The sequence below is a fragment of the Moschus berezovskii genome, chromosome 9, assembly GCF_049115385.1.
Source record: "Moschus berezovskii isolate FMDL1 chromosome 9, NW_MosBer_1.0, whole genome shotgun sequence".
Taxonomy (NCBI): domain Eukaryota; kingdom Metazoa; phylum Chordata; class Mammalia; order Artiodactyla; family Moschidae; genus Moschus; species Moschus berezovskii.
In genome coordinates, this window is record NC_142468.1 from 83328167 (window position 1) to 83340485 (window position 12319).

The following is a 12319-nucleotide window of genomic DNA, read 5'->3' on the forward strand; positions in this document are numbered from 1 at the left end:
TGTACAGAAGCTAACACAACATTGTACATCAACTCTAATAAAAATTTTAAAAATAAATGATAAGGAATTGATTGAAGCTTAATTCAACCAATTGAAGAACTGATGCTCTTGAACTGTGGTGTTGGAGAAGATTCTTGAGAGTCCCTTGGACTGCAAGGAGATCCAAACAGTCTGTCCTACAGGAAATCAGTCCTGAACATTCATTGGAAGGACTGATGATGAAGCTGAAGCTCCAATACTTTGGCCACCTGATGTGAAGAACTCACTCACTGGAAAAGACCCTGATGCTGGGAAAGATTGAAGGCAGGAGGAGAAGGGGAAGACAGAGGATGAGATGGTTGGATGGCATCACCAATTCAACAGATATGAGTGTGAGCAAACTCTGGGAGATAGTGAAGGACAGGGAAGCCTGGTGTGCTGCAGCCCATGGGGTGGCAGAGTCGGACACGACTAGTGACTGAACTGAACTGAAGGATAAGGATAGATTTATACTTAAGGACATATGGCATGGCAGAGCAGACTATGTTATTTAGAACCTTCATGCAATTTCCACCTGATACACAAAGCTTTTTTTTCCCTCAAAAAAAACTGTCACTTTTTCTTCCAGACTAATGGTCAGAGGTAAGTTATAGATTAGTTGCAGGATAGGTCAGAATTTAGGATTAAATGGATTACCGTTGAGGCAAATAAAAAAAAATTACTTGAAGTAGCAGCTAATAAGTTTATTTATTCATTCTATAACAAATGGTTAAAACTTAAAATCTCATCTATAAAATGAGCTAGGAAGTACCCTTTACTTTACTCAACAAGTGGTATTTATGGGATTCCTTATCCCACCGCCCCCACCCCAAAGACAGAAAAATAGCTTTTAATATAAAGATTTGGACAAATTCTTGATTAGACTCATAATGCTTTAAGGTAGGTCAGATGGGGGGCGGGGCACGGGCAGCACACCTCTATTTTACATCGGAGAGGACATACTGTGTCTTCTCACTAAATATCTTTTGATGGCTAGGGGAGCACTGTGGTTCCTTGTTGAAGGGACTCTTAAAGGAAAAATGTGTGCAGACCTAGAGAGGCAGGTTCCCGTTGGAGAGCTCATCCCCTGTGACTTAACTAGCGGGCAGTGCACAGGACAAAAAGCAGTCACAGCGGCCATTGAACTAGGACAGCTAACAGGATTCTTATGTTCAGCAAATATTTAAGGACACCTGCTCTGTGACCGGCACTGGACTGAGCCCTGGGAGAAGACGGACAGGATGTAGTCGCTGACCTCCAAATGCTCAGGCCCAGCATTCTGAGGTCAGGCTCTAATTCTAAATAACCCTGGCTAAGGAAGGACGTGTGTTTCAAGAAGCCCTCATCAGTTTAAGGGCTGTTGAGCAAAGCCAGTTTAATGTAGACAAAACATCAAATAGATCCACTGAAACAGAAAACCTTTCTCTCCTAGTTACATAGAATCTTGCTGCTTATTTTCCCACCAGGAATGCTTCTCTCTGCAAGCCACACCTAAAGGAATTTGTTTTCTTGTACTGGAGGTTCCTAACCTCACAGAATCTGCAGAAGCACTAAGTAAGCAGAGCATCAGAACACTGTGTTTCAGTCCTGGTTTAGTATTAATTCTATGGTTTGGTTTAGTCGCTAAGTCGTGTCTGACTCTTTAGAGACCCCGTGGACTGCAGTCCGCCAGGCTCCTCTGTCTATCGAATCTTCCAGGCAAGAATCCCGGAGTGGGTTGCCCTTTCCTTTTCCAGGGGGTCTTCCTAACCCAGGGATGGAACCCGCGTCTCTTGTGTCTCCTGCATTGCAGGCAGATTCTTTACCGCTTGAGCTATTAATTCTTGGCAAATCATTTCTTGGAGATTCGCTCTTCTTCTCTGTAAAATAAGCATCTAGGAAGTGAACTCTGTGCAAAAAGTTTGAAAACGTTTTGGAAGTGTACGATGGTAAAAGCCTGCAAGAATGCTCGACCTAGTTCACCTCTCCTGGGTTACCGTCTGTAGCAGCTTTTTCGCATTGGCTTTCCACGCCCTCGGTACCGCCCCGCCCACTCGGTAGCCTGCGCTTGTGCTCCGTAAGGCCCTTCTCGGCTCCCGTCGCTTCCTTTTCCGTCTCGGCCCCGCCCACCGCCGGCACCATCGTTTCCGGTTCCGCCGAGGAACGGCCGGATCGCTTCGGTCCCTTCTCTAGCCCGCCCATTTCTCTAACGTTTCTGCGGCTTACGGGGTCGGTTGGACGGGAAGTTACCAATAAAGTTTTACTCTTTGAAAGCCGGCCTGCCTGGGCCGTGCCCATTATCCGTTCCCTTGTTTGTTTGTCCGCACTCCCTCTCGGCTACAGGGAACAAGCTTCAGGGCGTCATGGCCCGGGGCCGCCGCGGCCGGGCGGAGCTGAGGCCGTCTTTCGCTGCCTACGCGCTCCCTTGGCTCCCGGGTCCGCCGGCGTCCACCTCGGTCTGAGCGCAGCCCCCTCCGCGCCCACGGGCCGCCTCGCGCCAGACCCCATGGCCTCCGAGGCGCCGCCGCCTTCGTTGTCTCCGTCGCCGCCACCCTCCCCCGAGCCTGAGCTGGCCCAGCTGAGGCGCAAGGTGGAGACGTTGGAACGCGAGCTGCGGAGCTGCAAGCGACAAGTGCGGGAGATCGAGAAGCTGCTGCATCACACGGAGCGGCTGTACCAGAGCGCCGAGAGCAACAACCAGGAGCTCCGCACCCAGGTGCGCCGTCCGGTTCCAGCCCCACGCCCCACCCAGCCCGCGGCGAGGCCTTCGAGGGCTAGGATCGCCTCGGGAGGGCTCCCTGGCAGGGCGGCTGCTGCTGCTAAGTCACTTCAGTCGTGTCCGACTCTGTGTGACCCCATAGACGGCAGCCCACCAGGCTCCCCCGACCCTGGGATTCTCCAGGCAAGAACACTGGAGTGGGTTGCCATTTCCTTCTCCAATGTGTGAAAGTGAAAAGTGAAAGTGAAGCTGCTCAGTCGTGTCCGACCCTTAGCGACCCCACGGACTGCAGCCTACCAGGCTCCTCTATCCATGGGATTTTCTAGGCAAGAGTACTGGAGTGGACTGCTTTCGAGAGTACCTGGAAGAGTTAGAAGTTTTGTGCTATTTTAATTACAAGAACCTTTGGAACAAACCTAAGGGTTGGGGTATTCGGTTTAGATGAAATGCGTGAGCTGCAGTTGCGGCCGGGCGTGAAGTGAACTTAAGGACCTTGAGTTTTCATTCCCACTTGTAAAATCCCCTTGGCAGTAGGCACATTTATAATATTCCAGATCACTTTTTGAGTTTGTAAAGCACCGATTGCACTCAGAGCCCCATTTATCATTGTCTGGAAGGGTGAATTGAAATAGCTTTCCAGTTCAGTCGCTCAGTCGTATCCGACTCTTTGCGACCTTGGTTGAGCCTTGAATTGAGCCTTGGTTGCCCATAAAATGAGAATGATGGCACCAACTGATGAAGGCTAAGTCAAATTAAGCGTCAATAAATTTTTTCACCATTTTGATCTCTCTCTATGGATATGTGAGGGGGTTTCCCTGATGGCTCAGTGGTAAAAGAATCCACCTACCAATTCAGGAGACGTGAGTAAGGGGGTCCAGAAAATCGTATGGAGCAGGTAATGGCAACCCCCTCCAGTATTCTTGCCTGGGAAATCCCATGGACAGAGGAGCCTAGTGGGCTACAGTCCATAGGGTCGCGAAGAGTCAGACACGACAGAGCGACTAAACAGCAAGAAGGTATTAATGTGAGGTTGTTCTGGGCATTTATCTTGAGTTGTCTGGTGGAAGTCGGGAAGATAGAACTCTGCTGTTAGAGACACTAAACAGCTAACTCTTTGCAATAAAGTACAGTAAGGCCAAATACTTAAACCAACAAACATCTACTGCTGCCACTGAAGCTGGAACTAGAGTGAAGCAAACAAGGCACCTAAGGCACAAAATTTAAGGAGGCACTCACACTTAGCCTCATGAAAGTTTAGGATAGTCCCTGAGAATCAGTACCCCCTTGAATTTTTAAACAGCAATTTTTCCAGCTTAATTTTTTTTGGCTATTGCATTCTTTCCCAACAAGTTATATTCACACGTAATTATTAATTTCAGTTAAACTGTTGTCCTTTGACATATATTGGTACACTTCGTAAAACCACATATGTAGGGTGAAAATTAAAGTATCAGGCTTTGTTATATTTTGTTAAATAAGCTATGCAAATAAGTGCTGAGTTGCAGTGACTTTCTGTGACCATTGTATGGAGTTGTTAATATTATGAGATAGAAAATGTGTGTTTGGTTACTCAATGGCTATTTCTTGGACACCTACAGGAGGCTGCAAATACAGTTAAAATGTTGTGGGGAAAGGGGAGCAAAATTTGGTAACCTTAAAAAAAATCCATTTATAATTCTAAATTGTGAAAGTTCTGCTTGCTACAGAGATTCTAAAAACGTTTCTGCTAGTCTTTGAAGAGCCAGCATTTTGGTTATTAGTGTTAACTTGATAGTTAACATGAAAAATGGAAATGCACAGAAAGCTGTAACTTTCCTAGTGATAGTAATGACTCTTCTTTACTATCTTTCTAGTCAGCCTTCCCTGGTGTTGGGTGGAGTTTGTTAACTGTCATTGCTAATTACTAGATAGTGGTTTATCTGGAGCAGTAAAAAATTGGCTTGAGAATTGAAGTTGAACTAGCAGAAAAATACATAAATGTACAGGCTTTGGAGTCAAAGAAACTTTGTGAAAATTACTTTATCTCTTTAAATTTTTCATGTTTAAAATGGGGATTAGGACAGCTGGTTTGTAAAGTGGTTGTAAGAATGAATGAGATGTCATCCAAAGCACCAAGTGCAGTGCCTTGAATGTAGCACGCGCTAAATAATCTTGTTCACAGTAATAGTAGCAGTAGCCAGATCCAGGTCTCGGGCAAGGCAATCAGTAGCCTAAGGCGAAAAATTCAAGGGGGTACTGATTCTCAGGAACTATCCTAAACTTTCATGAGCCTAAGTGTGAGTGCCTCCTTAAATTTTGTGCCTTTGGTGCCTTGCTTCACTCTAGTTCCAGCTTTGGTGGTAGCAGCAGATCTGATCATTTATGAAATGCATGGATAATCAGTATATAATCAGTCTTACCACCTTTCTCTTTTTAACCTCTGTGTAACATGAAAGAAATATGTGGAAGCTTGTATTTTAGTTTCATGCTTATAAGGAATATAGTCTCACACTGCATCATCGAAAAAGCAAGAGAATTCCAGAAAAACATCTATTTCTGCTTTATTGACTCTGCCAAAGCCATTGACTGTGTGGATCACAATAAACTGTGGAAAAATCTGAAAGAGATGGGTATACCTGACCACCTGACCTGCTTCTTGAGAAACCTATATGCAGGTCAGGAAGCAACAGTTAGAACTGGACATGGAACAACAGACTTTTCCATATCAGGAAAGGAGTACGTCAAGGCTGTATATTGTCACCCTGCTTATTTAACTTCTATGCAGAGTACATCATGAGAAACGCTGGGCTGGATGAAGCACAAGCTGGAATCAAGATTGCAGGAAGAAATATCAGTAACCTCAGATATGCAGATGATACCACTCTTATGGCAGAAAGTGAAGAGGAACTAAAAAGCCTCTTGATGAAAGTGAAAGAGGAGAGTGAAAAAGTTGGCTTAAAGCTCAACATTCAGAAAACTAAGATCATGGCATCTGGTCCCATCACTTCATGGCAAATAAATGGGGAAACAATTGAAACAGTGTCAGACTTTATTTTTCTGGGCTCCAAAATCATTGCAGATGGTGACTGCAGCCATGAAATTAAAAGACGCTTACTCCTTGGAAGAAAAGTAATGACCAACCTAGACAGCATATTAAAAAGCAGAGACATTACTATGCCAACCAAGGTCCGTCTAGTTAAGGTTATGGTTTTTCCCGTGGTCATGTATGGATGTGAGAGTTGAACTATAAGAAAGCTGAGCGCCAAAGAATTGATGCTTTGACCTGTGGTGTTGGAGAAGACTCTTGAGAGTCCCTTGGACTGCAGGGAGATCCAGCCAGTCCATCCTAAAGGAGATCAGTCCTGGGTGTTCATTGGAAGAACTGATGTTGAAGCCGAAACTCCAGTACTTTGGCCACCTGTTGCAGAGAGCTGACTCATTTGAAAAAACGATGCTGGGAAAGATTGGGGGTAGGAGGAGAAGGGGACAACAGGATGAGATGGCTGGATGGCATCACTGACTCAATGGACATGGGTTTGGGTGGACTCCGGGAGTTGCTGATGGACAGGGAGGCCTGGCGTGCTGCGGTTCATGGGGTCGCGGAGAGTCGGACCCGACTGAGCGAGTGGAGTGACTAGCTGAACTGCGTCTCGCGCCGAGACCCTGTCTGACTGAGGAGCCAGTAAGGGTGCTCCTGTCTGTTGACGGGTGTTCTTCGCTCTGTTGCTCTGGCCTTGACCTTCAGTGAGGCACAGGGAGCCCAGATGCCCCTCTGAGGCAGTCACCTCTGTCTCCTGCTCTAGTTATTTAGGTATAGGATTACTATTTCAAGAAAAAAGTGTGTTAACATACATGAGTGACTATTTAAGTGAATAGTTAATTCCAGGTGGAGAACACTGAATGATACTAGGTGATTTAATTCTCAGGGAGAGCTGCTGACCAGTTAAAATATTAGTATAAAGGCATTCTTATTTTGTTAGAAATAAATAAATCTGTTCACAGGGTCTTACTATTGTAGGCAGTATGATTTTTGGAAGGAATAGTCTGAGGTTTTGCAAGAGAGTTTAGGAATAAAAACATCTCCCTTTGCAGATGTAAAAGGTGAAAGCCAATTATAATTTTCAGTTTTTCTGAAAGGAAACTAGCTGATACTGGTACTTCTCCAAACTTTTACCAGGAAAAATAATTATTGTTATTTTAGAATAATGTACATATTAGTAGATTGCTGTATGGTTTATTTTTCCTAAAGCCTTTTTTTCTTTCAGGTAGAAGAGCTCAGTAAAATACTCCATTGTGGGAGAAATGAAGATAATAAAAAGTCTGATGTAGAAGTACAAACAGAGAACCACCCTCCTTGGTCAATCTCAGGTATTCACCTTATAGTGAAGCTATCCGAATACTTTTACCTTCAAATCATGCTAATGTGGCATTTACTTTAAATTAATATATATATCTCTCTCTCTAGATAAATAGAGCTGTTACAAAGTTGCATTTTCTCTATGTGACTTGGTATTTTCAGATAATCTATTTGCTCTTGTGATGGGAAAGTAGAACTTATTGTTACTCTTATAAATACACAGTATTGCTGATGTTTTCAGTGTCAGTTTCACTGAGTAGTTTTTGCTTTGCTGTAAAGGAGATCAATCCTGAGTGTTCATTGGAAGGACTGATGCTAAAGCTGAAACTGCAATACTTTGGTCACCTCATGCAACGAGTTGACTCACTGGAAAAGACTCTGATGCTGGGAGGGATTGGGGGCGGGAGGAGACGGGGACGACAGAGAATGAGATGGCTGGATGGCATCACCGACTCTGTGGACATGAGTTTGAGTGAACTCTGGGAGTTGGTGATGGACAGGGAGGCCTGGCGTGCTGTGCTTCATGGGGTCGCAAAGTGTCGGACACGACTGAGTGACTGAACTGAACTGAACTGAAACCATCTCCTCTCTCCTCGCCTTACTTGTGACCAGGGGCATATATTTTCTTGTTGATGTATTCCACTTAGTATCAGTTCAGTGTCAGTCTCTTAGGTCCTTCTGGGAGGAGGATGGGCCTACAACCATGGCCTCATCAGTGGCATGATGTTGAGAGGCAAAATAACTGAGCACCTGGGTTTTAATAAATAGAAATCACAAGAAATGGTCTTTCCCAGTCAATTTTGCCTTGTTTATTCTGTGCACAACTTAGCTAAATTATGATATTACGTTTTTTTAAAAAGTCAGCACCATGACTGAAATTTGATGGAAAAATGAGCCCTTGACATGTTGTCTTTATTCCATTGTCATTTGATATTCAACAATACTAAGGTATGTGGTTAGATATTTTTAAGAGTTGCTAATTTTTTTTTTTGACAGAACACAACCTATCTGTTTTCATTTTTTACTCTTGCTATGGAAAATCCAAATCTGCTTACCTTTTTATCTTTTTAGCTTGACAGCTAGGGTACTGAAGCTGACATTAGAATCAAAGATATATACTTCTGCACATTTACTTGCACTGTTCATTTTAATCTGTTAAAATGTATATAATTGTAAAAATATGAGTTGCATGCAGTGTGTGCTCTTTTGTGTTTGCTGGCAGTGTTTTGGAATTAAGTTCTTTTTATATACACTGTTCTAATATGGTATCACTTTTTGTTTTTGCAATAGATTATTACTATCAGACATACTATAATGAAGTTAATCTTCCAAATAAAGCATCTGAACTCTCAGTTCAGGAAGATAAGGATATCGAAGCTTCTACTTTTAATTCTAAAGACCAGTCACACATAGAAAATGATACTTATGCTGGTACTGATATAACAGAGAATGTTAATTTTGGACAAGAGGACCATTTTGCCTCAGATTCACAGGTAATAGAGTGCTTTACCTGAAACTGTTATTACAGGAACTTGTTCTTTGTTGTCGTTATGGAGAAAAATAGAGTTCTTTCTTTTATCATAGCATATGCAAGGGTTATAAACATGCTGTAATTATGTAGTAAATTATACACTTTTTGAGAAACAAAAGTTAGAACTTATTCATATGTATAATTGTTTTCCTACTCTATTGTGTTCCAAAAAAAAGTATACACATAAACTAAAAATTTGTCAGTATGTTTTGACTCAACTAGAAAATCTTGAATAACCACAATATCATGTTCACACCAACTTCTTTTAATGTTTCCTTTATGTCTAATATCATGCCATTGTCAAATTTCCCAGAATGTTTTATAAATTAGTTTCTACAGTTTGTTTGAATCAGGATCCCATAAGGTTTATACAGGGTAACTGCTTAACGTGTGATATATAATTCATAGCTTTCCTCACCCATCTATTTTCTAAAATTGTTTCCCTTTGTGCCTGTAACTATTGAAGAATCCTGATCATTTGTTGTAAAGAATAGTTCAGTCTGTATTTTGTGGATCGCTTCCCTATGGTATTAGATATTTATTTTTGAATGATGGTCACTCACTCATGTCTTTAAAAATGGGTCAGATTTGAATGAACTGACATATATTTTTTAAAGGCAATCAAATTGTAATTGATAGCCATCCCTTTCCATTGCAGAAACTAAGGTCTTATATTCCAAATAGTTTATAGGTCTATTTATTGTTTCAAATTAAGGATGTTTTTGTCCTATTTGACATGATTGTACCATATCTAGGAGCCAGCGTCTGCATTAGCAACAGAGAATACATCCTTAGAAGGTTCATCACTAGCTGAAAGTTTGAGAGCTGCAGCAGAAGCTGCTGTATCACAGACTGGTTTTAGTTACGATGAGAACACTGGATTGTATTTTGATCACAGTACTGGATTCTATTATGATTCTGTAAGTATCTCAGACCTTTTCATACTGGATGGTTGTGTTCTTAGCTGCTTGAATGCTTAATATTAAACCTTAGGTTGAATTAAAAGCAGGGAGCTGCATGTAAAAATTGTTTGATTCAGAGCTACTTGATACGAATAAAGATTTATAAAATAGCTTATGATACTATACTTTTATGTTTATTTAATTAGATGAGTTAATTGTGTTACTGTAGATTACTATTTCAGAGAGATCTAGTAACCTTTACATGTAAAGTGACATACAAAAATGTTAGCATATTAATAAAAAGAGATGAGAACTGCATTTTGTAAAATGTGTAAGAACTTAACATTTTTTCATAGAATTTATACAGAAGTAACATTGTTAGTTCTAGGCTTGGGGGTGAGATTTTTTGTTGTTGTTGTTTCAAATACCTGTATCCTAAAAAAATTTTTTTTTAATAAATAAATACCTGTATCTTTGTGAATTCATTTTAGTACACAAAGGAGTCTTTTTTAAAAAGTTCTTTATGGCATGTTTATTAGTTAGTGTTTTATTTTCTGTGTCTTGAGCATTCTACTTAAAAAAAACAATCTGTTAACAGTGAGAACTAGGGAATTAGTGTGGAATCAGAAATACAATGAACCACTAAATACCAAAACCAGAAAATAAAATTCTTGGTTTATAATGCAGTATTTTGACTGTTGAAGATCTAGTGCTTAGTTGGATTTTTTCAGGTTTTGATGACAGTAATGGTGGAACTCAGTACACCCACATTCTTCAGCCTCTGTGGTCTACAAATATGATCTGGTTCAGGAATGACAGAATGTAGTGAGTGCCACAAAGTGGAGCTGCTGCTGCTGCTGCTAAGTCACTTCAGTCGTGTCCGACTCTGTGTGACCCCATAGATGGAAGCCCACCAGGCTCCCCCGTCCCTGGGATTCTCCAGGCAAGAACACTGGAGTGGGTTGCCATTTCCTTCTCCAATGTGTGAAAGTGAAAAGTGAAAGTGAAGTCGCTCAGTCGTGTCCGACCCTTAGCGACCCCACGGACTGCAGCCTACCAGGCTCCTCCATCCATGGGATTTTCTAGGCAATAGTACTGGAGTGGCTTGCCATTGCCTTCTCCGACAAAGTGGAGCAGATATTCACAATTCCAGTTATAGGAACTGCTATTAACTACTCTACGGAACGTAATGATAATAGTAAATATTTTAGTTAGATAATCGATTTCATTAGCTTGTCAGTTTGTACTTGGTATAGTACTGTGTAAATACTTTCTAAAGAGAGGGTTTTCTTTCATAGGAGTATGCCAGTTGAAAATGTTAAGTAATACCCAGAAAATAAATGTTTAAGCTCCTATTACCAAAGAAAATAGTGAGTAGTTAATTGGTTTTTGGGAAAATGTGCAATTTCCAAGTATATGACGTTAGCCTTTGTCTGTCTTCTACCTTCCTTTCTGAAATTTTCCTCCTGAGATCTCGTCCATAAATGCTTAATTATATTCTGCAGGTTGTGTGTCTTTGGAGTAGGGGCTTCATTGTTTTGCCATTTTTATGTTGCTAGTTTTCATTTTATTTTAATTAAATAATTTTCTTATATATTTGAAATGTCTGTATTTCGGGCTGAAAGGTAGCAGATTAAAAAGATTTCAGTTGTAGAAATCCTGTTATCACTGGAAATAAAGATTTAAAGCTTCCATTCAGTTTTTTAGCTAAAAGAAGGATAGTGAGAATTATAAATATTTTTTGTAATACAAAAAATGAATTACAATAGTGTCAACACTTAGAAAAATAACTCTTTTTCAGGAAGCTTTAGTTGCTTAATCTCAGTGTATTGCAAGATGTTTCTATGTCTGATCTGCATGGATTTATTATGTAAATAAGATATAGACTATTCAATTAAATCTTGGCCCATATCTAGTAAATGCATATGATTCTATAATTTTATCTTTCTAGTTTTTATCCATAATTGACCAAAATTCTATACTGCATGGCTGCTTTACAGTAAGTCTTATGTAGTTGCTTAATGTAGAATTGATTAATGAAGACAATTGTTTGATTTCTTTGTATAGAATGCTATGTTACAGTATTCATGAGCTTAATTTTATTTTCAAATTTTCTTCAGAGTTTTGAATCATGAACGGTAAGAGGCAAATCTTTGTTTTATGACGTTGAGAGGAGGGTTTAGGGTTTATACTACCAAATCATTACCATGTAATTATATAGATAATGCATCTGAAATTGCTTTTATGTGGTCAGCTTTTTCTGATGCATACCTTAGTTTTCATGACTTCTAAAGGTTTCTTGTTGAACCATCTGAAGTTGCTATTTCTGTAAGCATAAACATGGTCAAATGTTGGCAATTACATGTGATTTAACTTAATGTGTAAATATATTTATTTTTCACACTTGAAAAACTAGAGGAGATATTGAATGGTAAAGTATTTTGGAAAATTACAAGCATTTTTTATTATGTTATCTTTATTTTTTTTTCCAGAAAAAACTGTAATTCTTTAAAGAAACACATTTACTAGAAAGTTTAGTTTTCTATTTTATTTCATCATGAATAGAACTTACTGTTCCCTTCACTTTGAAAGGAAAACCAGCTGTATTATGATCCCTCCACTGGAATTTATTACTACTGTGATGTGGAAAGTGGTCGATACCAGTTTCATTCTCGAGTGGATTTGCAGCCTTATCAGACTTCCGGCACAAAACAAAGTAAAGATAAAAAATTGAAGAAGAAAAGAAAGGATCCAGATTCTTCTACAACAAATGAAGAAAAGGTAATGTCATCATAATTTTTAAAACTTACACAATGGTGGCATAGTTAAGCCAG

The 12319-nt window shown here is 40.3% G+C and overlaps 1 protein-coding gene across 1 annotated transcript in view; it reads left to right on the forward strand.

Moving 5' to 3' along the window:
• The first annotated feature begins 2146 nt into the window (after positions 1-2146).
• The window catches only part of AGGF1 (angiogenic factor with G-patch and FHA domains 1), a 55325-nt gene continuing 45152 nt past the window's right edge, over positions 2147-12319 (forward strand). The window contains exons 1-5 of the mRNA XM_055435802.2: positions 2147-2713; positions 6961-7063; positions 8343-8545; positions 9339-9503; positions 12078-12266. Of these exons, the coding sequence (XP_055291777.2) occupies positions 2504-2713; positions 6961-7063; positions 8343-8545; positions 9339-9503; positions 12078-12266 (870 nt within the window). The 5' untranslated portion in view covers positions 2147-2503. The remainder of the gene's footprint in view (positions 2714-6960; positions 7064-8342; positions 8546-9338; positions 9504-12077; positions 12267-12319) is intronic.